The following is a 26,883-nucleotide window of genomic DNA, read 5'->3' as shown; positions in this document are numbered from 1 at the left end:
ACTGTACGTTATGTATATTTTCTATGATATGTGTCTGTAGCAGTGGAGGCTGCTCCACTGGAATGGAGTGAATGGATGATAGCCATGTGTTTGGTACCATTTCATTCAATGCATTTCGGCCATTATCATGATCCATCCTCCCCTAGCGGGTCTGTAGGCTTATACAGTGCATTCAGAAAGTATTCAGACCCCTTGACTTTTTCCACATTTTGTTACGTTACAGCCTTATTCTAAAATTGATTAAATAGTTATTTTCCCCCTCAATCTATACAGAGTACCCCATAATGACAAAGCAAAAACAGGTTTTTAATACATTTTTTAAAATGTATAAACAATTAAAAATGGAAATGTCACATTTACATAAGTATTCAGAACCTTTGCTCAGTACTTTGTTGAAGCATCTTTGGCAGCGATCCTGACTTGTCTCCCAGTCCCTGCCACTGAAAAACATTCCCACAGCATGATGCTGCCTCCACCATGCTTCACCTTAGGGATGGTGACAGGATTCCTCCAGACGTGACGTTTGGCATTCAGGCCAAAGAGTTTAATCTTAGTTTCGTCAGACCAGAGAATCTTGTTTCTAATGGACTGTGAGTCCTTTAGGGGCCTTTTGGCAAACTCCAAGCGGACTGTCGTGCCTTTTACTGAGGAGTGGCTTCCGTCTGGCCATGCAACCATAAAGGCTTGATTGGTGGAGTGCAGCAGAGATGGTGGTCCTTCTGGAAGGTTCTCCCATCTCCACAGAGGAACTCTGAAGCTCTGTCAGAGTGACCATCAGGTTCTTGGTCACCTCTCTCACCAAGGCACTTCCCCATTTGCTCAGTTTGGCAGGGCAGCCAGCTCTTGGAAGAGTCTTGGTGGTTCTGAACTTCTTCCATTTAAGAATGATGGAGGCCACTGTGTTCTTGGTGACCTTCAATGCTGCAGACATTTTTTGGTACCCTTCCCCATATCTGTGCCTCGACACAATCCGGTCTCGGAGCTCTATGGACAATTCCTTGGTTTTTGTTCTAACATGCACTGTCAACTGTGAGAACTTTTATAGACAGGTTTGTGCTTTTCCAAATCATGAATTTACCGCAGGTGGACTCCAATCAAGTGGTAGAAACAGCTCAAGGGTGATCAATAGAAACAGGATGCACCTGAGTTCAATTTCAAGTTTCATAGCAAAGGGTCTGAATACTTATGTAAATAAGATTTCTGTTTTAGATATTTTATAAATGAGCTAAATTTTAAATTTTTTATTTTTTTCACTTTGTCATGATGGAGTATTGTGTGGAGATTGATGACGATTTGTATTTATTTAATCCATTTTAGAATAAGGCTGTAACGTAACAAAATGTGGAAAAATGTATATACTCTCTGAAGGTACTGTATGTGACATATAGGTCATATCCAAAGCCATAGTCATTTTATTCTTAAATAATAATAAATGTGTACATTAACCTCTGATATTAACCTGATAATATTAGGATAGGCACAATGAGAATCACTATACAGAAAAAACACAGAGGGGGGGTTCATCATAGCACATCCATCTGGTGACATTTTTCTTTACTTGAATGGAGCATTTGGGGAAGGAAGGTGTGACAGAAAGCTTGTTTCACAACATAATCTATTTGTATGATCGCCTAGAAATAGGCCTACAGCACAAAATCAGGAAAAATCAGCACAAAAACAGGAAAACAATTGGCACAATTTTTCATATATCAAACTACTTATCATATCTCAAAAAAGCATAATATAAAATGTATATTATATTGAATATTTCAGAAATAAATAGGACTGACAAATCATTAACACAAAGTTAAGGGCACCAGATGATCCAACAGGGCATATATAGTGTGCCAAAGACTAACATTTGCTCTGTGCTGGTGAAGAATTCATAACTTTGGGGAGACTGGGGATGGTTCTAACACTTTTAGCATTTTTGTCAATTTCTCAGAGATTGTTTGAGCTGCTACGCTACATTAAACACGTGATAAGAACGGCTTGGTCTGCTACCAATAGGTATAGGTGTTATCTCTCTAAATCAAACAAACAAGGAGTGAAATGCTACAATTTATGTCAACTCCCAGGTCAGTTGTAACAGGGCCTGGGGTGAAATGTAACAGTTAAAAAAATGCAGAAATCATGATATGCAACGAAATATTGAAAGGCTAACTGAGACCATGAGAACAACATTGCCACGTCCTCTTAAGGATCAGACCCTTAAATTATTATTTTTTTGCCTAAAATGACATACCCAAATCTAACTGCCTGTAGCTCAGGACCTGAAGCAAGATATGTATATTCTTGATACCATTTGAAACTAAACACTTTGAAGTTTGTGGAAATGTGAAATTAATGTAGGAGAATATAACACATTAGGTCTGGTAAAAGATAATACAATGAAAAAAAACATTTCACTGTAACAGCTACTGTAAATTGGACAGTGCAGTTAGATTAACAATAATTTAAACTTTCTGCCCATATCAGATATGTCTATGTCCTGGGAAATGTTCTTGCTACTTAAAATGTCATGCTAATCACATTAGCGCACATTAGCTCAACCGTCCTGTGGGGGGGGACACCGATCCCATAGAGGGTAACATTTTGTGCAGCAGAAATAATAAAATAATAATAAAAATCATAAAATGTTTACTATTTTTTACGTTCCATTAACTGGCCCTTTTCAACCACTACAACCACATCCGGACTAAACAACAACATCTGGACTAAACAACTGAATGTGGTGTCCCTTATGTAAAAAAACACCTCATGAATTCCACAAGTGAACACGTGTGATCTTGTGTGATCACGTGTCATTTTCTGTGATGTTAATGTGATAAAATGTGACAACGTGAGCATGTGAGATATTGAAGGGACATTTGATTATCTGACACAGGTTGCCCCGGCAGGAGTTTGCACTGGGTAAAAAGTCATTGCATTTGGTTTAGAACCGGGCTGCCTCCCGGGCGTGAACCAGGTGCCCCGCTCAACGCCCACGGCGAAGTTGGCTCAAAACAAAAGTGACATACTATAGATTAAGCAAGTGGATGTTCTCAAGACACTTGTTCTACCAGTCGTCAGGACGTCACGATGGTCCCAGATGATCCCAAACCATTATAATAAAGTAATGGTATGGTGGTTTTAAAATAAATGGTAAGCTGTTCATCTAAAATATAACTCCACCTGGGATTTGACCTCATAACCACTGGATTTGAGGTGTGATCTTTCTGCAGCACCAAAATGTCTGGCAGCATTCCTCCTGGGGCAATTTGCATGCCCAGCACCCAGACCTCCTTAGGCTAACCCTGACCCTTGCAGCCATGAGCTATCTTCAATTTTTAGCCACATGATCAAACTTTAGCATTGATAGCGTACATATAATATATAATATAATAACACACTGGTTATAAACCTGATAAGTTTGGTGAACGACAAAGCAGGTGATGCTATCTGCAAAATACATTTGGTGTCACGTTCTGACCTTTATTTCCTTTGTTTTGTCATTATTTAGTATGGTCAGGGCGTGAGTTGGGGTGGGCAGTCTATGTTTGTTTTTCTATGATTTGGGTATTTCTATGTTTCGGCCTCGTATGGTTCTCAATCAGAGGCAGGTGTCATTAGTTGTCTCTGATTGAGAATCATACTTAGGTAGCCACCGTGTTGGTGGGTGATTGTTCCTGTCTCTGTGTTTGCACCAGTTAGCGCTGGTTTGAGGTTTCACGTTTCTTGTTTTGTTAGTTTATTCATGTATAGTGTCTTTTTAAATTAAACATGAATAACCACCACGCTGCATTTTGGTCCGCCTCTCCTTCACCTCAAGAAAACCGTTACATTTGGTCAATTTGTTTCATTTCCTACCTCAAAATCATATTTTTTCCAATAAAATCGCCAGTCTATCACAGGGTCTTGCTTCTTCATAATAAATAGTGCACAGTGAGTCACATGATTCTAGCTTGTTCCTGATTAGAGATATTGAGAGTGTTACAACTGTCCTGTGTTACAACCATCCCCGGTCTCTCCTAACTATCCCCGCTATGATAACCTTTCAGAGGAGGATACACTAAGTCTGAGTCCCAAATGGCACCCTATTCCCTACATAGTGAATAAGGAGGCATTTGGGACTCAGCCTTCACTACTGTGTGCCCTCTTCTGATGTGTAACACAAGGGATTTACATATATCTACCTATTCCTGTAGTCGGTAGTACGGCACATTTCTATACACGAGGGGAGGTCCTCGGAACTAATCTGAAACACACAGGTTCTCCAACATCAGGGGGTGGAGCATGGGAATAATAGACAGAGGTATAGTGAACAACCCACAAATATTTGACACCATAATTTCATCTTCAGCTCCAGGCATACATGTTCCTTGGAAGCTCTAGCTCGTACTGATTCCCTATCACAGGACATAAAAAAACTTTAGGGGACAGACAACTCCTCAATTCTATTCAATATATGCCTGAGCTATGGCATAACACAGATCAGATCAATTACTCGTGTTCACAGAACATGTTGCACAATACTCTCACGAAGGAATGCCAAGGGGAGAAGGAGAGTGGGTCAAATTGGCATATGGGTACTCTTGCCATACACACTTACAAAATCCCCGGATATACTTCAGAATTTGGACTAGCCCAATGTTGCCACTCCCATCCTCCCTGCGCATGCCAACCTTCTCATGGTAATGCGACTATGTAGAACAACAAGAACAGCCATGTTAAATACTGAAGGCCACACCCGTAATTACAATCAACAGAGGCACAAGGCTGCATTCACCAACTCAACAGTTCCACCCTGTCATATCTTTCCCCTCGATTTTTGAAATGTGTCCTCACGTTTAACCAAGGAAGCAAAAAGTTTGCCACACTGACCGTCAACATGTGAGCCCCTCAGGGGTGCATGCTTAGTCCCCTCCTGTACTCCCTGTTCACACACGACTGCTTGGCTGTGCACAAGTCCAACACCATCATTAAGGCTGCTTAGACCACCTATAGAGAGGAGGTCAGTGATGTAGCAGTGTGGTGCCAGGACAACAACCTCTCTCTTAACATCAACAAGACAAAGGAGCTGATCGTGGACTACAGGTACGACAATGTCTCTTCCCCCTCCGGAGGCTGAAAATATTTGGCATGGGCCCTCAGATCCTCAATGTTCTTCAGATGCACCATTAAAGGCATCTTGACTGGTAGCATCACTGCTTGGTATGGCAAATGCTTGGCATCAGACTGCAAGGCGCTACAGAGGGTAGTGCGTATGGTCCTGCCATCCAGGACCTCTATACCAGGCGGTGTCAGAGGAAAACATTTGTCAAAGACTCCATCCACCCAAGTCACAGACTGTTCTCTCTGCTACCGCATGGCAAGCGGTACCAATGCACCAGGTCTGGAACCAACAGGACCCTGAACAGCTTCTACCCCCAAGCCATACTAAATAGTTAACCAAATAGCTAACCAGACTATCTGCATTCACCCTCTTTGCACTAACACTGTTGCTACTGTTTATTATCTATCCTGTTGCCTTGTCACTTTACCCCTACATATATGTACATATCTACCTCAATTACCTCATACCCTTGCACATCAACTCAGTGCTGGTACCCTGTGTATATAGTCAAGTTATCGTTACTCATTGTGTATTTATTCCTTGTGTTATTTTCTTTCTATATTTTTCTCTCTGCATTGTTGGGAAGGACCTGTAAATTAAGCATTTCACTGTAAGTCTACACCTGTTGTTTATGGAGCTTGTGACAAATTACATTTGATTTAATTCTGTAACACAACACTTTGCAGCCCGTGGACCGACCCCTGCTGTAGAACGACAGGAACAGCCACCGGCACTGACAGAGGCTTAAGGCTGCGCTCACCAACTCAACAGTGCCACCCTGTTACACATGTACCATCCATGTGATGTGGTGGAAACCTGGGATTCTGGCCCTGAGTCACCTTACCACCCAGAGAGGAATGGCTTACTGCACTATGCTTCTGTGTTTGTAGTTAGTCCTTACAGTAGAATCCATAGGCCACCTCTGAGTTCAACAGATACACAAGTACAGTCCCCTAAGTACAGTGCTGCCATCTGCTGGGCATTGTGAGTAATCAAGGGAGGCTACTGTATGAGGCGCCACAGTCTTCGGTGACCACAAATCACTAGTTTTACACGTGGTCCATTCCAACACTAACACACCTGATTGAACTAGCCCAACTAATAATCAAGCTCTTGTGAATAGTTGAGTCAGGTGTGTTAGTGTTAGAATGGATCAAATATTGAGAACAGTGGCCTATAGAGGCCCTCATGTCCTGAGCATGTATTCCAGCATTAGATGGGGTTAGCTAAGTGGCTAGCTGGGACAGTCTGACATAGGGATCCTCCTTGCACTGCTCCTCCTGCCTCCTCTCTCTCCTTCCTGCCTGCTGCTCTTGACTGCCCCCTTTAGGTGGCCCAGAAGACTGCACATGGCCCCAGCCCCCAAGTGCCTGTAGAGCCGGGAGGAAGCAGTACCCAGAGGTATGTAGGGTAGGGTCCACTGGGGGCAAGGTGAAGGGGGTGGTGGTGGTGGGCATGTACGCTGGAGGAGGGTCTTCATTCTCACTGAGTGGTGAGCAGGTGGACATAGAGCTAGGTTGGGGTGGGAGGAGCTCTGACTTGGGCCATACCATGATGACGACATTGTTGCCGTTGTTGTTACCAATGTTCTTATTGTCGTCTGTTGTTGATCTGGACAGGCCACCACTGACCTGAGGCATCGCCACATAGCCCTCACTCGACTCCAAGGGGGATGGGGCAGACCTCTCAGAGTAGGAGGGAGAAGAGGGGTCAGAGTTAGAGAGAGTGTTGTCGGACTCCTCAGGGGGAGGCTCCAGACTCAGAAACTCACTCGGCGCCGGTGAACTGTCCCCACACAAGATGTAAGGGCCACTGAAGCTGAATCCGGATGAGTCTAGAGCAGGAGGGCAAGATCTGTCCACAGACAACAGAAGTATTGAGGAAAAGTTTGGGTCATACTTCTTCCACTCCTCCTTGGCAATGGAATGGAAGAGTCCATTGGCCTTTACATCTGGGGTCAACCACAATGGATTATCTGAAGAGCTGCAACACAAGAGCGAGTTACGGCTTAGGGTTTGAGCCAGGTCACCGTGTGTACGAGTATTATTTTATAAGTGTTGGATAGTGTAGGTTAGAAGCATAAAGATATGAGTCATTTTACCAACTAAAGCAGAGACTGATATCCTCCCTGCTCTCCAGTGTCTGTACGCTGCAGATGTAGGTATTTTCACTTCTCTCACTCTCGGGAAATAACAACCTATCAGGAGACTTCTGGGAAAGAGAGGACATACCATTATCTGTGAATGATGAACTATGAAAGATGGATGCATGGAGGCACGTGCACAGATAGAGGTCTACCTGAGCCCGAGCACCTGCCCCTTTGCCCTTCCACACCCGTTTTCCCTCACACTCGCCCTTTTGGGTGGCGGTATATTTTTTGTATACCGTTTGTCGTTGTTGTTCTGAACCCATTGTCCCCAAGTCGTCGTGACATCGTCAAGTTCACTAACTAGCAGATGTACATCAATCGACATTCAGAGGCACTATAACTAGCTTGCTTACAATTGTGTAAATGAGTGTAAATAGGCCAATGCTAAAACATGTTTACATTTTCACTACAGAGGCTGTTAGTAGGTTATGAATTTCGAGATATGAATTGCCCCTTTTTTCATTTTGAGCACCAACCCCCTGAAAGGTCTGTGCACAGCCCTGGATACATACATTGTCATGTATAGTGGTTATGAAAAATCATTTTTGTACACAGTCTAAGACCATTTTTATTATTATTGAGTGCAGTTATCATATAGCTGAATAGTCCACAGTGAGATGCTTTGTGAATAATGCTGGATGAATACTTAGCCATTCAGATGTACTCAGACTGACCTTAATGACCTCTCCCAGTGCCTTGCTCTTGAGGGGCGACGGGACAGACACCTCCCACAAGACTAACCTCCTACAGACAGAAAACGAATGAATCAATCAATGGATGGAAAAATGAACGAATAGAATGACAGGTAACTGCCAAAAAAAAAGGATAGGTTGTTGGACCACCATGAGCCAGAACAGCTTCAATGCACCTTGGCATAGATTCTACAAGTTTCTGGAATTATATCGGAAGGATGCGACGCCATTCTTCCACGAGAAATTACATAATTTGGCGTTTTGTTGATGGTGGTGGAAAATGCTGTTCTCAGGCGCCGCCCCAGAATCTCCCATAAGTGTTCAATTGGGTTGAGATCTGGTGACTGAGAAGGCAATGGCATATGGTTTACATTGATTTCATGGTTTACATTCTCATCGTGACCACTCGTGGCCTGTGGCACTCGTGGCCTGTGGATGGGTTATTGTCATCCTATGGGGGCATTGCCCATGTAGCCAAAATAATGGTCTGCCCAGCATTTTTATACATGACCATAAGCATGATGGGATGTTATTGCTTAATTAACTCAGAAACCACACCTGTGTGGAAACACCGGCTTTCAATATACACTACTTTGTATCTCTCATTTACTCACGTGTTTCCATTATTACCTGTAGTTTAACACTAGTAATAACACAAGGGTGAATTCAAATGATAGAAAAACAATAAAAACAGTTGGAAAAGTCTGATTAATCACCTGTGACAGGCTGGTATGGTTACATAGAGAGTGATGAAGACAATGGCCACCAGTACACTGATGAAGACGTAGAGGAAGGTGGTGATGGACCAGGAAGCTACCAGGAGACATGGGACAAAACATGCATATGTAAGAGTGGAAAATGTAGTTGATGATGATTGATGTGTAATTGATTAGTAGTGTCTGGAAATTCCTGTCTGTCACGTGAACTGATTGAGATGGCGGTTGCTTCAAGAGAACAAAGTTACATTTTATCAGCTCCTGTATGCTGCCTTCATCAAGTCGTCTTAATTTCTTCTCGTTTCACTCTCTGAACCCTCCAAACAGCTTGTTACACACATTTCAGTATTATGGTAGTTCAATGATAAAACATCCAATTCATCCAAGCTCATTGTTTACACAAATATCATGACTTCAGATTAGACTAACACATGGAAGCAAAGAAAACGCTCTTTAAAACATAATGAAAGTCTCTGTTTGTTTTTGAAAACCTTCTTCAAGGGATTTGAACTTTGGTGCTGTTTCATTCAGCATCACATTATAGTTTTTTGAGCTCCACTCTTTTGATATGGATCACATCCCCTCATTTGTACTTGTTTTTGTTCAGACTGGTTATCTCTGATGATAAAATATGTTTTCAGAGTTATAGGCAAAAAAATAATAGTGCTCTTGCCAACTCCATTGCTGTCATCATCAAGCCATATATAGCAAATGACATGACAATGAGTGACAAGGAGTTGGCATGATGGCAAAAACAGACGGCAAAAAAATCAGGCTAGAATAGAATAATGGAATAGAATATTATTAAAACCATGCTTCAACCAGGAGATACAATCTAGGTCCATTACCTGGCTGTGAGGTCCACTCCAATGGGTCGGTCCATTCAGAGGGGGATCCTTCGAAAGTATCAACCCTTCCCGGGACCACCAGGGCTCTCACCTTAACCAGGTAGCACTCGGAGGGGCGCAGGGACCCCCCCAGGATGGAGAGTGAGAGGGACCCCTGGGAGACATTGAGGAACCTGGTATCCTCCTGAAAAAGAAAAGGTTGGGCAGAACCAAGTGAGACATCAGTCATCATCAAATGATCTGTTCATGAGATGCTTAAAAAAGCAAGTCTATCTCGCTTGATGAGCGTTCTTTAGATGATGACCTAGAGATTATCAAATGTAATACTGAAAATGAAAAGACATTGCTTTTGGATCATCCCACTTTCTGTGAAATTATAGCACAAAAATAGATGAAATACTTATCCTACCTGAGTGTCATTACTCCAGTAGTGCACCTGATAGGCGAGTTCAAAATTAGATTTTGGCGGATTCCATTTTAGAATCCAGTTCCCATCTCTCGCTTCTATCTGCACGTGGAGTGGACGGTTTGGACGAACTGTATAGAGAGATACATCAAAAATCAGACATCAAGAATCTTTAAAGAGATTGAACTTGATCTTAAACAGGCTGGTGTGATTATATTCAATCTCTCTCTATCCCAGTCTGCTGTTCCCACATGCTTCAAGATAGCCACCATTGTCCCTATACCCAAGAATGTAAAGGTAATGGAACTAAATGACTATCGCCCAGTAGTGCTCACTTCTGTCATCATTAAGTGCTTTGAGAGACTAGTCAAGGATCATATTGCCTCCACCTTACTTGTCACCCTAGATCCACTTCAATTTGCTTACCACCCCAATAGGTCCACAGACGATGCAATCGCCATCACACTGCACACTGCACTATCCCATCTGGACAAGAGGAATACCTATGTAAGAATGCTGCTCAGCATTCAACACCATAGTTTCCTCCAAGCTCATCATTAAGCTTGAGGCCCTGGGTCTGAACCCCGCCCCCCTGTGCAATTGGATCCTGGACTTCCTGACGGGCTGCCCCTAGGTGCTGAAGGTAGAAAACAACACCTCAACACTGGGGCCCCACAAGGGTGCGTGCTCAGTCCCCTCCTGTACTCCCTGTTCACCCATGACTGCGTGGCCATGTGAGCCTCAAACTCAATCATCAAGTTTGCAGACGATACAACAGTAGTAGGCTTGATTACCAACAATGACGAGACATTCTACAGGGAGGAGGTGAGGGCTCTGGGAGTGTGGTGTCAGGAAAATTACCTCTCACTCAACATCAACAAATCAAAGGAGATGATTGTGGACTTCAGGAAACAGCTGAGGGAGCACCTCCCTATCCACATCGACGGGACAGCAGTGGAGAAGGTGGAAAGTTTCAAGTTCCTTGGCGTACATATCACTGACAAACTGAAATGGTCAACCCACACAGATAGTGTGGTGAAGAAGGCAAACTGACATGGTCCACCCACACAGATAGTGTGGTGAAGAAGGCAAACTGACATGGTCCACCCACACAGATAGTGTGGTGAAGAAGGCAAACTGACATGGTCCACCCACACAGATAGTGTAGTGAAGAAGGCACAACAGCACCTCTTCAACCTCAGGAGGCTGAAAAAAATGGGCTTGTCACCTAAAGATGCACAATTGAGAGCATCCTGTCAGGCTGTATCACCGCCTGGTACGGTAACTGCAGTGCCCACAGCCGCTGTCTGTCTGCACAATACATCACCGGGGGCAAACTACCTGCACTCCAGGACACCTACTGCACCCAATGTCACAGTACGGCCAAAAAGATCATCAAGGACAACAACCACCCGAGCCACTGCCTGTTCACCCTGCTATCATCAACAAGGCGAGGTCAGTACAGGTGCATTAAAGCCTGGGCCGAGAGACTGGAAAACAGCTTCTATCTCAAGATCATCAGACTGCTAAATAGCCATCACTAGCACAGAGAGGCTGCTGCCTACATACAGAGACTTGAAATCATTGGCCACTTAAATAAATGGAATGCTAGTCACTTTAATAATGTCACTTTAATAATGTTTACATATTTTGCATTACTCATATGTATATACTGTATTCTATACTATCTACTGTATCTTAGTCTATCCCGCTCTGACATTGCTCGTCCACATATTTATATATTCTTAATTCCATTCCATTACTTAGATTTGTGTGTATTAGGTATTTGTTGTGAAATTGCTAAACACGTGTATGTGAACAATACAATCTGATTTGATTTACGAACGTATGTATTTTTTGCAGGACGTAACATATCAATACGAAATGGACAGTTGTGCACAATTCTCTGGGCCAGTTTTGGCTCATGAGCACAAAATTCTTAACTACTGGCTAAAATTATACAAAACCTTCTAGCCTCACTTTTGATAATGCGCTCCCGGAATCAGCAGAAAATTGTGCCTGTGATATCACAATACAAACTCCAGGTGGCAGCACTGATACACAATCACTGAGGCAGTATATTTTCTGGATTGCATCAAAACAAATATCATCATTAATTGAGTCTCAGCTATGAGATTTTATTCTCCTTCAAATATCACCCCTGTGTCGGAGTGAAAATGACTCACTGTTTTTATGTGTTTTAAACGTTTTGCTGTTGCATGTGGGGATGAGCTCCACCTCTAGCTGTTCTGAGTCTGGGACAGGGAAGGAGCAGCTGTATTTGAGCATTGGACCCCTGGACGGAGCGCTGACCATGGTGTTAACACAGCATTTCTGGGCTCTGGAGAGATGGCGAAAGGGATAGATAGAGAAGAGGGAGGACAATGCTGTGAAGGAGAGTAGACATCCTTGAGACTGAAGTGAACTGTTTTGTCTCTCATCCATGGGCACACACACATGAACGCATGCCCAAACGCACACACACAGTGCTTTGGCAGCAGAGCCTAACTCACAGTGCAGTGTGGTTGCGTTTGCAGGACAGATGGAAGGTAAGGAACTGAGCCAGGTCTCTCTTCACCTCCCAGCTGCATGTCACCACTTTCTCGTCTTCCACCACACACTGCGCACTGGAGGGGCCTGGCACAGGGTCTGCGTGAGGGAGGGAGGGAGGGAGGGAGGGAGAAAAGAGAGACAGAGAGTCAATTAGGGAGGACGTGAGTGAACAAAAGGGGAGAAGACATTGATGCGCGGCTGAGCAATGCTATTCCAAACACATGACATGATGAGATCACAATGTCCTGACACCTCCACGTAAATCACACACAATGCTATAAAGTCACTCATAACAATTTAATTACAAACTCATTTACAATCCTATAAAACTAATACATTAGGATGAAGTATGTTTATGTACAATTAATTCGGAAAGCATTTAGACACCATTACTTTTTCCACATTTTGTTACGTTACAGCCTTATTCTAAAATTCATGAAATAGTTTCTTTCTCCTCAATCAACACACAACACCCCATAATGACAAAGCAAAAACAGGTTTATACATTTTTGCAGACAATTATTTTATTTTTTTAATGAAATATCATATCTTCTTGTGTATGACGCTACAAGCTTGACACTCCTGTATTTGAGGAGTTTCTCCCTTTCTTCTCTGCAGATCCTCTCAAGCTCTGTCAGATTGGATGGGCACAGCTATTTTCAGGTCTCTCCAGAGATGTTCGATTGGGTTCAAGTCCAGGCTCAAGGACGTTCAGAGACTTGTAGGGAAGCCAGTATTGGCTGTGTTGCCTTGTTGGAAGGTGAATCTTCATCCCAGTCTGAGGTCGGCAGGGTAGCCTAGTGGTAAGAGCATTGGAGTAGTAACCGAAAGATTGCAAGTTTGAATCCCCGAGCAAATCTGTCGTTCAGCCCCTGAACAGGCAGTTAACCCACTGCTCCTCGGCCGTCATTGAAAATAAGAATTTGTTCTTAACTGACTTGCCTGGTAAAATAAAGGTTAAAAAAAAAAGGTCCTGAGTGCTCTGGAGCAGGGTTTCATATTTCCCTCAATCCTGACTAGTCTCCGTTTCCCTGCTGCTGAAAAACATCCCACAGCATAATGCTGCCACCACCATGCTTCACCGTAGGGATGGTGCCAGATTTCCTCCAGACATGACGCTTGGCATTCAGGCTAAAGAGTTCAATCTTGGTTTCATCAGACCAGAGACTTTTGTTTCTCATCATCTGAGAGTCCTTTAGGTGCCTTTTGGCAAACTCCAAGCGGGCTGTCTTGTGCCTTTTACTGAGGAGTGGCTTCCGTCTGGCCACTCTACCACAAAGGTCTGATTGGTAGAGTGCTGCAGAGATGGTTGTCCTTCTGGAAGTCTCACCCATCTCCACATAGGAAATCTGAAGCTCTGTCAGAGTGACCATCGGGTTTCTGGTCACCTCCCTGACCAAGGCCCTTCTCCCCCGATTGTTCAGTTTGGCCTGGGAGCCAGCTCTAGGAAGAGTCTTGGTGGTTCCAAACTTCTTCCAATTAAGAATGATGGAGGCCACTGTGTTCTTGGGGACCTTCAATGCGGAATACATTTTTTGGTTCCCTTCCCCAGATCTGTGCCTAGACACAATCCTGTCTCAGAGCTCTGTGGACAATTCTTTAAACCTCATGGCTTGGTTTTTGCTCTGACATGCACTGTCAACTGTTGGACCTTATATAGACAGGTGTGTGCCTTTCCAAATAATGTCCAATCAATTGAATTTACCACAGGTGGACTCCAATGAATTTAAACATTTCAAGGATGATCAATGGAAACAGGATGCACTTGAGCTTAATTTCGAGTCTCATAGAAAAGGGTCTGAATACTTATTAAGGTTAAAAAATATATTGATATGTTTAAACTGTTTTCAGTTTGTCGTTATGAGGTATTTTGTGTAGATTAATGAGGGGGAAAAAATATTTAATCAGTTTTAGAATAAGGCTATAAACGTAACAAAGTGTGGAAAAAGTCAAGTACTTTACGAAATCACTTTATGTACAGTAGGATTGCCACTCACCGTCCTCAGTCATCCAGGTCACTAGAGAGCTCCACTCACTCCACAGTCCTGTCTTCCCCTTTGCCCTAACCTTGGCCTCATACTGGCAGCCAGGCACCTGAGCTTCAGGCTCCAAACTCAGCCGGGTGTCTTGAACCTTCACTGCCTGCACAGAGAGAAACAGACAAAGACTATGGATGAGTCCCAAAAGGGCCTCACAAGGCTCTGGTCTACAGTTGTGTACTATAAAGGCAATAGGGTTCCATTTGGCACACACATTATGTGTGCATCTCAATTCACTAAAGTAGCTCTCCATTGGGCACATACATCAACTCAACGTCTATTCCACGTTGGTTCAACATAATTCCATTGAAATAACGTGGAAACAGCATTGATTAAACCAGTGTGTGCCCAGTGGGTTCCTTTCTTTGTCTCATTCCCTACATATGCACTAGTGTGAAGCACCTGGTCTGGACAGGTGAAAGTAGACTTCCTGACATAATCTTTAAATTGCTTTCACCTGTCCTGTAATTTCAAATTAGTGCAGATGAAAGGGTGGAAACCACTTCAGACTATTGAGACAGAGCCCTGATCTTTATCTGACTTGGTGGTATTGTTTTCTGTACTTCTGCCGTGTGACATCCTCTCAGTCTCAGATAGTGGCACGGTAATCTTTGGTGGGGATATTGATGTGCAAGATGAGCGAAGCAGGAACATGGACGTCACCAGGACCTAGCTTTCGGCATAAGGAAATCAGTCAATTATAATAAATTCATTACGCCCTAATCTATAGATTTCACATGACTGGGCAGGGGCGCAGCCATGGGTGAGCCTGGGAGGGCATAGGCCTACCCACTGGGGAGCCAGGCCCAGCCAATCAGAAAGTTTTCCCCCCACAAAAGGGCTTTAGTACAGACAGAAATACTCCTCCATTTCATCAGCTGTCCGGGTGGCTGGTCTCAGACAATGCCTCAGGTGAAGAAGCCGGTTGTAGAGGTCCTGGGCTGGCATGGTTACACGTGGTCTGCGGTTGTGAGGCCGGTTGGACGTACTGTCAAATTCTCTAAAATTATGTTGGAGGCGGCTTATAGTAGAAAACTTAACATTACATTTTTCTGACTGTGTTTAACTCGATCTTCTCTAAAATTCGATTAGCTCGGCCAGTTAGCCACACTTACTTACAACATTCAAGAAAATCAAAATCCATATTCCCATGACACTGATTGGGATCAAATGGTTGGCATGCATGCAGCATGGACGTTTAACCTGTAAAACGCGAAGAATTATACATTTATGATTGACAGTGATGATGGCCTAATTTATAATAAGGTAGGTCTAATTTGGTGTTTTGGGATTTTCTGAATGAAAGTTGGTACCGACATGAAACCTTTCATTCAGAAAATCCTAAAACACCAAATTAGACCTACCTAATTATAAATTAGGCCATCATCACTGTCAATCATAAATGGGGGGTGGAAGGGTAGCCTAGTGGTTAGAGCATTGGACTCGTAACCGAAAGGTTGCAAGTTCAAACCCCCGAGCTGACAAGGTACAAAATCTGTCGTTCTGCCCTTGAACAGGCAGTTAACCCACTGTTCCTAGGCCGTCATTGAAAATAAGAATTTGTTCTTAACTGACTTGCCTAGAGCGTCTGCTAAATGACTTAAATGTAAATGTAAAATAAAAATAATTATTTATAAAATGGTGCTCCAGGAGGCTACCTAAAAAAAATAGCACTGGTTATAATAAATGTAAAGCAATCGCCATGTGTGGTCAACTGATCCACCCAACACCATTTTGATTGGGACAGGTTCCTTGTGCTGCTTTGGGACAAGCATGGGAACTCATCTTGATAAATCAATCAATGTCAGATTTTTTGTTTTCACCAAATCTCCATTTGGATGTTAGGTTACAATTATGCTGGGTAATGTTAGCTAAGTTGTGGTGAGTGCTCATGGTCATTAGTCTAGCATTTAAAAGCATTGCAGATGTTCTCTACACACATACACTCGACCTACAGCCTACCTGTTGAGCTTCGCTGATATTTTCCTCAACTTTCCAAGACTTTTCTGATGCATTTCAGTCACTTAGCCTACTGATGTGAATACACATTGTACACTATTCAAGTCATTTGACATATTTTTTGTTATTGTTTAAAAAAGGTCATGCAGTAAGGACGACATTATTTTAATAACAATATAGCTGAAACCACTATTGGCTTCATTGTCTTACTGAATTTATGCTATTGTAATTTTAGGCTTTAAATATTTAAATATTACTCTAACAGTAGGCCTTCCTATACAATAACAATTGCGGGGAAATTCTGTTTAAATACGTGAGTGCCACTGGAAAGTTGGTGTGCTATAGTTTCCTACTCATATTGTAGGCCTAAGATCTGTGTATCCACTCTTTTCATTGGCCTATGCTATGTGTTGCATTTAAGACATGGGTTGTTTGACATTTACATATTGAGATCACTAAAACAGCTTGACATTTTGATCATTTGTGTGGTATAAAAAAATATATTATTGGAATGGAATGTCTCCAGTCATGTAAAATTATAGAATTATCATTAGAATTACAGGAACCAAAAAGGGTTGTCCTGTGGGGACAGCTGTCACACCCTGACGATAGTTTACTTTGTATGTTTATGTTTGGTTGGTCAGGGTGTGATCTGAGTGGGCATTCTATGTTGGATGTCTTGTTTGTCTATTTCTATGTCTGGCCTGATATGGTTCTCAATCAGAGGCAGGTGTTACTCAATTTCTCTGATTGGGAACCATAATTAGGTAGCCTGGGTTTCACTGTGTGTTTGTGGGTGATTGTTCCTGTCTCTGTGTTTTGCACCAGATAGGGCTGTTTTCGGTATTCGCACGTTTGTTATTTTGTTAGTTTATCGTGTATAGTTTATTAAAATAAAATGAATAACAACCACGCTGCATTTTGGTCCGCTCCTCCTTCCCACAACGAAAGCCGTGACAGAATCACCCACCACAACAGGACCAAGTGGCGTGGTAACAGGCAAAAGCAACAGCAGGAGCAAAATAAAGAGGAATGGACATGGGAGGACGAATTGTTTGGAGAAGGACCCTGGGATCAGCCTGGAGAATATCGCCGTCCCAAAGAAGAACTGGAGATGGCGAGAGCTGAGAGGCGCTGGTATGAGGAGAAGCAACAGCGGCAGCAGGAGCAACAATATCGGGACTACACTACTTGGGAGGAAATAGACAGGTGGGCGGTCGACCCAGGGAGAGTGCCGGAGCCCGACCTGGGATTCACTGGAGCAGTGCGAAGAGGGTTATAGGAGAATGGAGATGGCGAAGCAAGCACGGCGGGGCGGAAGGAAGCCCGAGAGTCAGCCCCAAAATTGTATTGGGGGGGGGCTCACAGGGAGTAGGGCTACGCCAGGTAGGAGACCTGCGCAAACTTCCTGTGCTTACCGGGGGGCTAAAGAGACCGGGCAGGCACCGTGTTATGCTGTGGAGCGCACGGTGTCTCCAGTGCGGCTGCATAGCCCGGTGCGGTACATACCAGATCCTCGTATTGGCCGGGCTAGAGTGGGCATTGAGCCAGGTAAGGTTGGGCCACACATCAGTCCTCCGGTGACAGCTCTCCGCACCAGGCTTCCTGTGCGTGTCCTCGGCGCAGTACCACCAGTGCCAGCACCACGCATCAGGCCTACAGTGCGCCTCGCCTCTCCAGTGCTACCGGAGCCTTTCTCCTCTCCTGCGCTGTCGGAGTCTCCCGCCTGTTCAGCGCTGCCCGAGCCTTCCTCCTCTCCTGCGCTGCCGGAGTCTCCCGCCTGTTCAGCGCAGCCAGAGCCTTCCTCCTCTCCTGCGCTGCTGGAGTCTCCCGCCTGTTTAGCACTGCCAGAGCTGCCAGCCTGCATGGAGCAGCCAGATCTGCCAGTCTGCATGGAGCAGCCAGAGCTGCCAGTCTGCATGGAGCAGCCAGATCTGCCAGTCTGCATGGAGCAGCCAGAGCTGCCAGTCTGCATGGAGCAGCCAGAGCTGCCAGTCTGCACGGAGCAGCCAGAGCTGCCAGTCTGCACGGAGCAGCCAGAGCTGCCAGTCTGCACGGAGCAGCCGGAGCTGCCAGTCTGCATGGAGCTGCCAGTCTGCAAGGAGCTGCCAGTCTGCAAGGAGCTGTCAGTCTGCAAGGAGCTGCCAGAGCTGCCAGTCTGCATGGAGCAGCCAGAGCTGCCAGTCTGCAAGAAGCCGCCAGAGCCGCCAATCAGCATGAAGCAACCAGCGCCGCCAGTCAGCATGGAGCAGCCAGAGCCGCCAGTCAGCATGAAGCAGCCAGAGCCGCCAGTCTGCATGGAGCAGCCAGAGCCGCCAGTCTGCATGGAGCAGCCAGAGCCGCCAGTCTGCCAGGATCCGCCAGTCAGCCAGACTCCTCCAGATCCGCCAATCTGCCAGACTCTTCCAGATCCGCCAGTCGGCCAGACTCTTCCAGATCCGCCAGTCGGCCAGACTCTTCCAGATCCGCCAGTCGGCCAGACTCTTCCAGATCCGCCAGTCGGCCAGACTCTTCCAGATCCGCCAGTCGGCCAGACTCTTCCAGATCCGCCAGTCGGCCAGACTCTTCCAGATCCGCCAGTCAACCAGGATCTGCCAGAACCGTCAGTCAGCCAGACTCTTCCAGATCCGCCAGTCAGCCAGGATCTGCCAGAGCCTTCCTCCTCTCCTGTGCTGCCGGAGTCTCCCGCCTGTCCGGCGCTGCTGCCGGAGTCTCCCGCCTGTCCGGCGCTGCTGCCGGAGTCTCCCGCCTGTCCGGCGCTGCTGCCGGAGTCTGAAGAGCCCCTCTGTCCCGAGCTGCCCCTCTGTCCCGAGCTACCCATCTGTCCCGTGTTATTAAGTAGGGTTGCCGTGGCTAGGAGGTCACGGAAGCGGACAAGGTGGGGGAAGACTACGGTGAAGTGGGGGCCACGTCCAGCACCAGAGCCGCCACCGCAGACAGATGCACACCCAGACCCTCCCCGACAGGTTCAGGTTTTGCGGCCGGAGTCCGCACCTTGGGGGGGGGTACTGTCACACCCTGACCATAGTTTACTTTGTATGTTTCTATGTTTGGTTGGTCAGGGTATGATCTGAGTGGGCATTCTATGTTGGATGTCTTGTTTGTCTATTTCTATGTCTGGCCTGATATGGTTCTCAATCAGAGGCAGGTGTTAGTCATTGTCTCTGATTGGGAACCATATTTAGGTAGCCTGGGTTTCACTGTGTGTTTGTGGGTGATTGTTCCTGTCTCTGTGTTTTGCACCAGATAGGGCTGTTTTCGGTTTTCGTACGTTTGTTATTTTGTTAGTTTATCGTGTATAGTTTCTTTATTAAAATAAAATGAATAACAACCACACTGCATTTTGGTCCGCTCCTCCTTCCCACAACGAAAGCTGTGACAACAGCCAAAGAACCCTTTTGGCACCCATGTTCCAAGAGTTTGTATTGTATTTATGAAGATTCAGAAGCACATGTCTTAGATGAACAGGAGTCTTTGAGAGCACATTGTATGTTAACCTGGTCCCAGATTTGTTTATGCTCTTGCCTGCTATCCGTGACAATGAGTGATAGGGAATTGGCAATATATAGCACAAACAAGATATGGCACTCAAGCTAATTGTTTGTTACTCAAGTACATACTGTCCAGTCATCCTGGTTAGACCTCCTGTAGTTGACCTGATAGTTGAGAGTGGGGGTCAGGAGGGACGTTGGGGGGTAGGGGCTTTCCCAGCTGAGCAAACGGCCCCCTCTCTCTACAGGCTGCTGTGATAAATGGACTGGTGGACGCACCCTCACTGTAATACACAGAGGCACACACTGTCAAAAACAAATCAACACATAAATTAATAGTCAAATATAGATACAGGATCCTATATATTTGGTCATCTGCTAGCTAACTTGTAACTAAAATGAAACATGTAGATGTAAAATGATTGAGAAGCAATGATTTATGACAGGGGTCCTGTAAATGCTTAAACTCACAATTCTTAGACAGAAGCAGGGCAGGGGGACAGGAGGTATTGAAGAAGAAGACATGGTTGGTATTGATGCCAAAGTCACGAGTGTCGTACTGACACTGGGCGGTGAGCTTGCCGTTGTTGGCATTCAATGCTGGCTGACCATATGGTTTACACAGGGACTCACTGGAGGGACAGAGAAAGAGAGGGGAGAGAAAGCGAGAGAGAGAGAGAGAGGCATGAGTTAATTGAGTATGTTGTTTCTCGGTGTCCACATTTTCCTTCTCCCCTCCCTCCCTCCCTCTTTCTGTCCTCTCATCACCTCTATCCTTACCGGTTCTCAGTGTCGTCCCAGTAGTATAGGGCTAACAGGGCTTGTGAGGACGCGTGTGGACTCTCTTCCCAGCTACAGTGGACGTAGGAGCTATAGTCATTGTAGCAGTGCAGGGACTCAAGCACAGGGGACACTAAGGAGAGTGGGAGTGGGAAGAAGGATATAGACATAGAATTGGACCGCATTGTGCTGTATGATGTAGTGTACAGTTCTCTCTATAGGGCATAAAAATACATTTCTAAGTGGGTGGCAGTGTTGTGATATTGTCTCAGTATTAATAACACTTTCTATAATGTCCACAATTAAACATTTAACCATATGCCCACCTTACACATTTTGTTGTCATCGATATCTGCTAAAAAAAAGCCTTTTAGACCTACCATGATATTGTTTGTTCTCCTGGATTGTGCAGCGGTCTTTTCCATTATAGCAGAGGACCAGGAGAGGGAGAAGTGATCCACAAGACATCCAGAAGATAAGCATGTTTCCTGGGGAGCGCAGGAGGACAGGTCCCCTGGAGCAGAAGAACATGGGCAAGGGTCAGCAGGTGGGTCTCAGTAATTAACCTTCCAGATCTAGACCATCCTGGGCCCGCATTATGTGGACTGACTGCTATATCTGTCAGGGTTCAGAGAAAAATGGCTCAGATACAAAAAGTCTCTGTCTCTCTCTCATGCGCACACTAATATCATAATTCTCAAAATTACACCATTACCACTCACTTCCCTTACAGTATATTCTTCACTAAGTGACTCTGATGTTCCTCACACCATCCACTGTGACCACACATCCGTTCTTCTCACCCTTGTTTGCTTTCTCTGTCTGTATACAGTGCCTTGCGAAAGTATTCGGCCCCCTTGAACTTTGCGACCTTTTACCACATTTCAGGCTTCAAACATAAAGATATAAAACTGTATTTTTTTGTGAAGAATCAACAACAAGTGGGACACAATCATGAAGTAGAACGACATTTATTGGATATTTCAAACTTTTTTAACAAATCAAAAACTGAAAAATTGGGCGTGCAAAATTATTCTGCCCCTTTACTTTCAGTGCAGCAAACTCTCTCCAGAAGTTCAGTGAGGATCTCTGAATGATCCAATGTTGACCTAAATGACTAATGATGATAAATACCATCCACCTGTGTGTAATCAAGTCTCCGTATAAATGCACCTGCAATGTGATAGTCTCAGAGGTCTGTTAAAAGCGCAGAGAGCATCATGAAGAACAAGGAACACACCAGGCAAGTCCGAGATACTGTTGTGAAGAAGTTTAAAGCCGGATTTGGATACAAAAAGATTTCCCAAGCTTTAAACATCCCAAGGAGCACTGTGCAAGCGATAATATTGAAATGGAAGGAGTATCAGACCACTGCAAATCTACCAAGACCTGGCCGTCCCTCTAAACTTTCAGCTCATACAAGGAGAAGACTGATCAGAGATGCAGCCAAGAGGCCCATGATCACTCTGGATGAACTGCAGAGATCTACAGCTGAAGTGGGAGACTCTGTCCATAGGACAACAATCAGACATATATTGCACAAATCTGGCCTTTATGGAAGAGTGGCAAGAAGAAAGCCATTTCTTAAAGATATCCATAAAAGGTGTTGTTTAAAGTTTGCCACAAGCCACCTGGGAGACACACCAAACATGTGGAAGAAGGTGCTCTGGTCAGATGAAACCAAAATTGAACTTTTTGGCAACAATGCAAAACGTTATGTTTGGCGTAAAAGCAACACAGCTCATCACCCTGACCACACCATCCCCACTGTCAAACATGGTGGTGGCAGCATCATGGTTTGGGCCTGCTTTTCTTCAGCAGGGACAGGGAAGATGGTTAAAATTGATGGGAAGATGGATGGAGCCAAATACAGGACCATTCTGGAAGAAAACCTGATGGAGTCTGCAAAAGACCTGAGACTGGGACGGAGATTTGTCTTCCAACAAGACAATGATCCAAAACATAAAGCAAAATCTACAATGGAATGGTTCAAAAATAAACATATCCAAGTGTTAGAATGGCCAAGTCAAAGTCCAGACCTGAATCCAATCGAGAATCTGTGGAAAGAACTGAAAACTGCTGTTCAAAAATGCTCTCCATCCAACCTCACTGAGCTCGAGCTGTTTTGCAAGGAGGAATGGGAAAAAATTTCAGTCTCTCGATGTGCAAAACTGATAGAGACATACCCCAAGCGACTTACAGCTGTAATCGCAGCAAAAGGTGGCACTACAAAGTATTAACTTAAGGGGGCTGAATAATTTTGCACGCCCAATTTTTCAGTTTTTGATTTGTTAAAAAAGTTTGAAATATCCAATAAATGTCGTTCCACTTCATGATTGTGTCCCACTTGTTGTTGATTCTTCACAAAAAATACAGTTTTATATCTTTATGTTTGAAGCCTGAAATGTTGCAAAAGGTTGCAAAGTTCAAGGGGCCGAATACTTTCGCAAGGCACTGTATGTGTTCCAAATGCCCCTCTATTCCCTATATATAGTGCACACTACCCTATGGGACCTGGTCAAAAGTAATGCACTTTATAGGGTTTATGGTGGTATTTTGGACGTCGCCTCTGTCTCTTATGACAGTGGTATTGTCTTCATTGTAATGTCATTTTATCAGGCACAGACACTTTGGAAGAGAAGAATTCAAATGAAGTGACATACAGCTGTGACTGTAGTGGTGTTGAGAAATCCCCCTCAGATACAGTGTGTGTGTGTGTCTGTGTCTCTGCATGCATTTAATGATAAGCATTCTAAGAATACATTGTGGGATAGAGGTTAAAATACAAAAGAGATGGTAAGAATTCCCAAAAATTATCACTTATAAGTAAGCTTATTTATACAACTTAAGTTATTCTCACCTAGTCTCCTCTTAAGTATTCAGTGAATTCTGTAGTCCTATTTCCAAGAAGTTATGGTGTGAGGAAATGTCAAGACTCAAGCCAGATCTGTTCTGTCTGTAGCCTCAACTTTATCTGCTTCCTCTTTTCATGCGGCTGTTTACCATGTGGTCATAAATGACACTTAATCAGCATTCAGCTCCATCACAGTGTGATCAGTGTGTTCCTGGTGAGCACAACACATTGAAAAAACAACAACTTTTCAACCAGAAATACATCTTTTCAACATCTTTTCAACCAAAAAGAGGTATTTTCAAAAGTTTCAACATCTTTTCACATCTTGTGCTATAGTATGGACATGAAATGCTGCCCTGAGGGTAGTATAAGTAGCATAGTAGGTATAGTATGCATGAATCATGAATATCACTTTCACACAATTTATTTCAAACTAACTTATTCCTTTTCTGTCATCTTATAATTGTCTTGTTGTTACACAAGGGTGAGACTCTAGCCCAGGTATTTTATGAGTGATGGGGATTTCCAACGAGGTGCTACTAAACAGTGTGAAAATTGATCAATGAAGTATCTTAGCTGGTTGAGGCAGTGGCATGTCACTACAGCAATTGACTGCATCACAAATGGCACTTTATTCCCTATATAGTATACTACTTTTGACCAGAACCCTAAGATTCCTGGTCAAAAGTAGTGCACTAAATAGGGAATATGGTGCCATTTGGGATACAAACAATTGATGTAATTTAGGTCCCTTTGGCATGCCAGGACTGCACTTCAGTAGCAGAGCAAATCCACTGTATAATACACCGATCCTTAGTTAACGCACAGACAGACAGGGAAATGACTGAGTCTGGATGCTGTGTCAAAAATGGCACCCTATTCCCTACATATTGCACAACTTATGAACAGAGTCCTATGGGGTGCCTTTTGGGACAGAGACTGGAAACAGTGCTGGGCTGCTAGAGTAGCTTATCCTGCTCCCTGTGGCGTGAAGGGAGAGGCACAATATCTGTAGAAGAACTCATGTCTAGTCCGTAGCAGGTTGATGATTTGACTCTTAAGTGTATGATACTCACATAGACCACTGATGAGGTTTATAAGCGGACTCAAAAGGCCAAAACCAACAATCGAACATCATTACTGTGACACAACACAGAAAAAATATGATTTTGCGGTAAGAAAGACATTTTTTTGGACCAAATTTACATTGGCATCACCTGCCTTGTCGTTCGATTCACAAAATGTATATCAGGTTTATAACCAGTGTGTGTAGATATATTTGATGTAGGTTAGCAGTGCTAAAGTTTGAACGTAGCTAAAATTGAAGATAGCTAATGGCTGCAAGGGTCAGGGTTAGTTGGAACAAACCTCAGGAGGTCTGGGTGCTGGGGATGCAAATGATGGGCCCACCAAGCCTGTATCCCAGGGCTACCATACCACTGCCACAACTGTGACTCTGATTGAGTGAACATGTCCAACATTCACTCACACACACGCAAACATGGAAAAAACACATGGTTTTGGAAAACTTCACATGACATTTCACATGTGAATTTACGTGTTTTTAGAACACTTCACATGTGAAAACGTGTTTTTGGACAACAACAAACAGTGTCTATGATACACACACACAGTGCTTTTAACCATGTTTTCATCTTACATATTTGACACACTTGACTACATTGTGTATGTTATTTATACAATAATTATTATTCAATATGTCATCATCTGGGATTTGAACTCACAACTGCTTGGTTCACTGCATTATGATATTTCTTGGAGTTATATACTCAAGAAAAACTATACTACTGTATTTATCATAGTGATTCAGGGAAACATTAAAACATAATAATATGACCCACCAACATTAGACAACTATACAGAAAACCGAGAGATTGCTGAGATAAGTCAATTAAATCAATGTTGAGAGAATAGTCCGATTAAAATGAGAACTATTTTGCTAAATGCATACTGTAGATCAGTGGTCACCAAACTTTTCTGAGTCAAGATCACTTTCGCAGTAAAAAAAGCAAGCTGAGATCTACTGCTCAGATGATTTATTTGAACATTAACCTCACACATAGTTTTGTAGGAATGAGGTTTGTGCTGTAGGCCTAATACATTATCACAGCATATTGGCTATATGATTGGCCTGCCAATATTATTAATCAGACCATATTATATTTCAAAACTCGAGCTTTGATAACAACATAGATCAGTTGGTTTAGCACTTGTGAGGCACTGTGGAGCATGAATTGAAATAATTAGCTTTTTATTTTACTGGACTGATGGTACCTGCATCTGATCGTCAACGAGATCAAATTACGACGTCAGTGGTCTTCAGGTCGAAATGTCGGAGCTCTAGAAAGATGCCCGACTTTCCGACTTGGAATTCCGAGTAGGATGACCGTTTAAAACGATTTTTCCCAACCGCCTCTCACGGTCCCCGCTCTCTCCTTCCTTTCCCCGGATGAGACTGACCAGAGCAAGGGGACACCGTCTTCCACCTGATGGCGAAACTCGAGTCGCACCGCATCTGCCTCATGCACAAATTCTTATGGTTCCTATGACCAGAGAAAGTGAAATATTACTTAATATGAAAATCAACACGACAAGCTGCTAATAATAATAATAATAATAATAAAACGCAGGGCTATCGGTACTTGGCTACTCATTCATTGCAGCTGCATCTCGAGCGGAAGTACGGAGACGCGCGTTTTGTAATATTGTTGAATAAAAACTGTGCTGAATATAAACTTAAACAAGAACTCACTCATAAAAACAACAGTTATTTGCTGTATTCGTTGACAGTCTCTCTGTGGTCATGAATTGAAAAGTTATTCAATCTTGCGTAGGCTAGTAGCCTATTATCCTTGGCTCTGTAGCCACGGTGATTTGGGCTATCCGATTGGGCAGCACAGTAGTTGCACTCGATTTAGTCACAGATTTGCCGGTCCGCCGGGTTGGCGGAGTTTGTCTCATGGGAACACTTTGCTACCCGGTGCGCAGTACTTTTGAATCAAGTGCATCTACTGGCAACAGCTCAACACGGGTTTAAAAAAGGAGCGCAAGCCTTTATCGTTCGTTGGTTTTTCCACAATAAAATGTTTGGTGATCGTCTAGGAATGCCTTGAAGATCGATCGTACTAGATGGTAATAGGCGTTCGCGTTGCCACTAGTGACGGTAGGAAATTGACATTGAAATAAAACGAAACCCAGTGCCATAATTTCGCAATTTCAATTATGGCACTGGGTGTCATATTCCATATTCTAGTGTCTGGCCTGTGATCAAGTCAGGGTC

At 43.9% G+C, this 26,883-nt stretch overlaps 1 protein-coding gene across 6 annotated transcripts in view; it reads right to left on the bottom strand.

Annotated features, from left to right (window-relative positions):
• The window catches only part of LOC135553922 (interleukin-3 receptor class 2 subunit beta-like), a 30,372-nt gene extending 3,897 nt beyond the window's left edge, over positions 1 to 26,475 (bottom strand). The window contains exons 1-16 of one of the 6 annotated variants that reach the window (XM_064985867.1): positions 26,356 to 26,475; positions 25,878 to 26,146; positions 23,589 to 23,793; positions 21,109 to 21,346; positions 20,729 to 20,861; positions 20,420 to 20,580; positions 20,078 to 20,232; positions 14,457 to 14,601; positions 12,420 to 12,555; positions 12,093 to 12,247; positions 9,910 to 10,037; positions 9,501 to 9,684; positions 8,653 to 8,749; positions 7,919 to 7,988; positions 7,197 to 7,306; positions 6,995 to 7,078 (exon numbers count right to left, since the gene is read on the bottom strand). In XM_064985867.1, coding sequence (XP_064841939.1) covers positions 6,995 to 7,078; positions 7,197 to 7,306; positions 7,919 to 7,988; positions 8,653 to 8,749; positions 9,501 to 9,684; positions 9,910 to 10,037; positions 12,093 to 12,247; positions 12,420 to 12,555; positions 14,457 to 14,601; positions 20,078 to 20,232; positions 20,420 to 20,580; positions 20,729 to 20,861; positions 21,109 to 21,259 — 1,709 coding nt within the window. In that variant the 5' untranslated portion in view covers positions 21,260 to 21,346; positions 23,589 to 23,793; positions 25,878 to 26,146; positions 26,356 to 26,475. Of the gene's footprint in view, positions 1 to 1,389; positions 7,079 to 7,196; positions 7,307 to 7,918; positions 7,989 to 8,652; positions 8,750 to 9,500; positions 9,685 to 9,909; positions 10,038 to 12,092; positions 12,248 to 12,419; positions 12,556 to 14,456; positions 14,602 to 20,077; positions 20,233 to 20,419; positions 20,581 to 20,728; positions 20,862 to 21,108; positions 21,347 to 23,588; positions 23,874 to 25,877; positions 26,147 to 26,355 lie in introns of those variants that run through there. The other 5 variants (XM_064985862.1, XM_064985864.1, XM_064985865.1 and 2 more) reach the window with 5 other exon arrangements.
• Between the last annotated feature and the right edge of the window lie 408 nt (positions 26,476 to 26,883).

Source organism: Oncorhynchus masou, chromosome 14 (assembly GCF_036934945.1).
Source record: "Oncorhynchus masou masou isolate Uvic2021 chromosome 14, UVic_Omas_1.1, whole genome shotgun sequence".
Classification (NCBI taxonomy): Eukaryota; Metazoa; Chordata; class Actinopteri; order Salmoniformes; family Salmonidae; genus Oncorhynchus; species Oncorhynchus masou.
The sequence above is the reverse complement of the archived record's forward strand: the minus strand, read 5'-3'. Positions and strand labels throughout refer to the sequence as shown.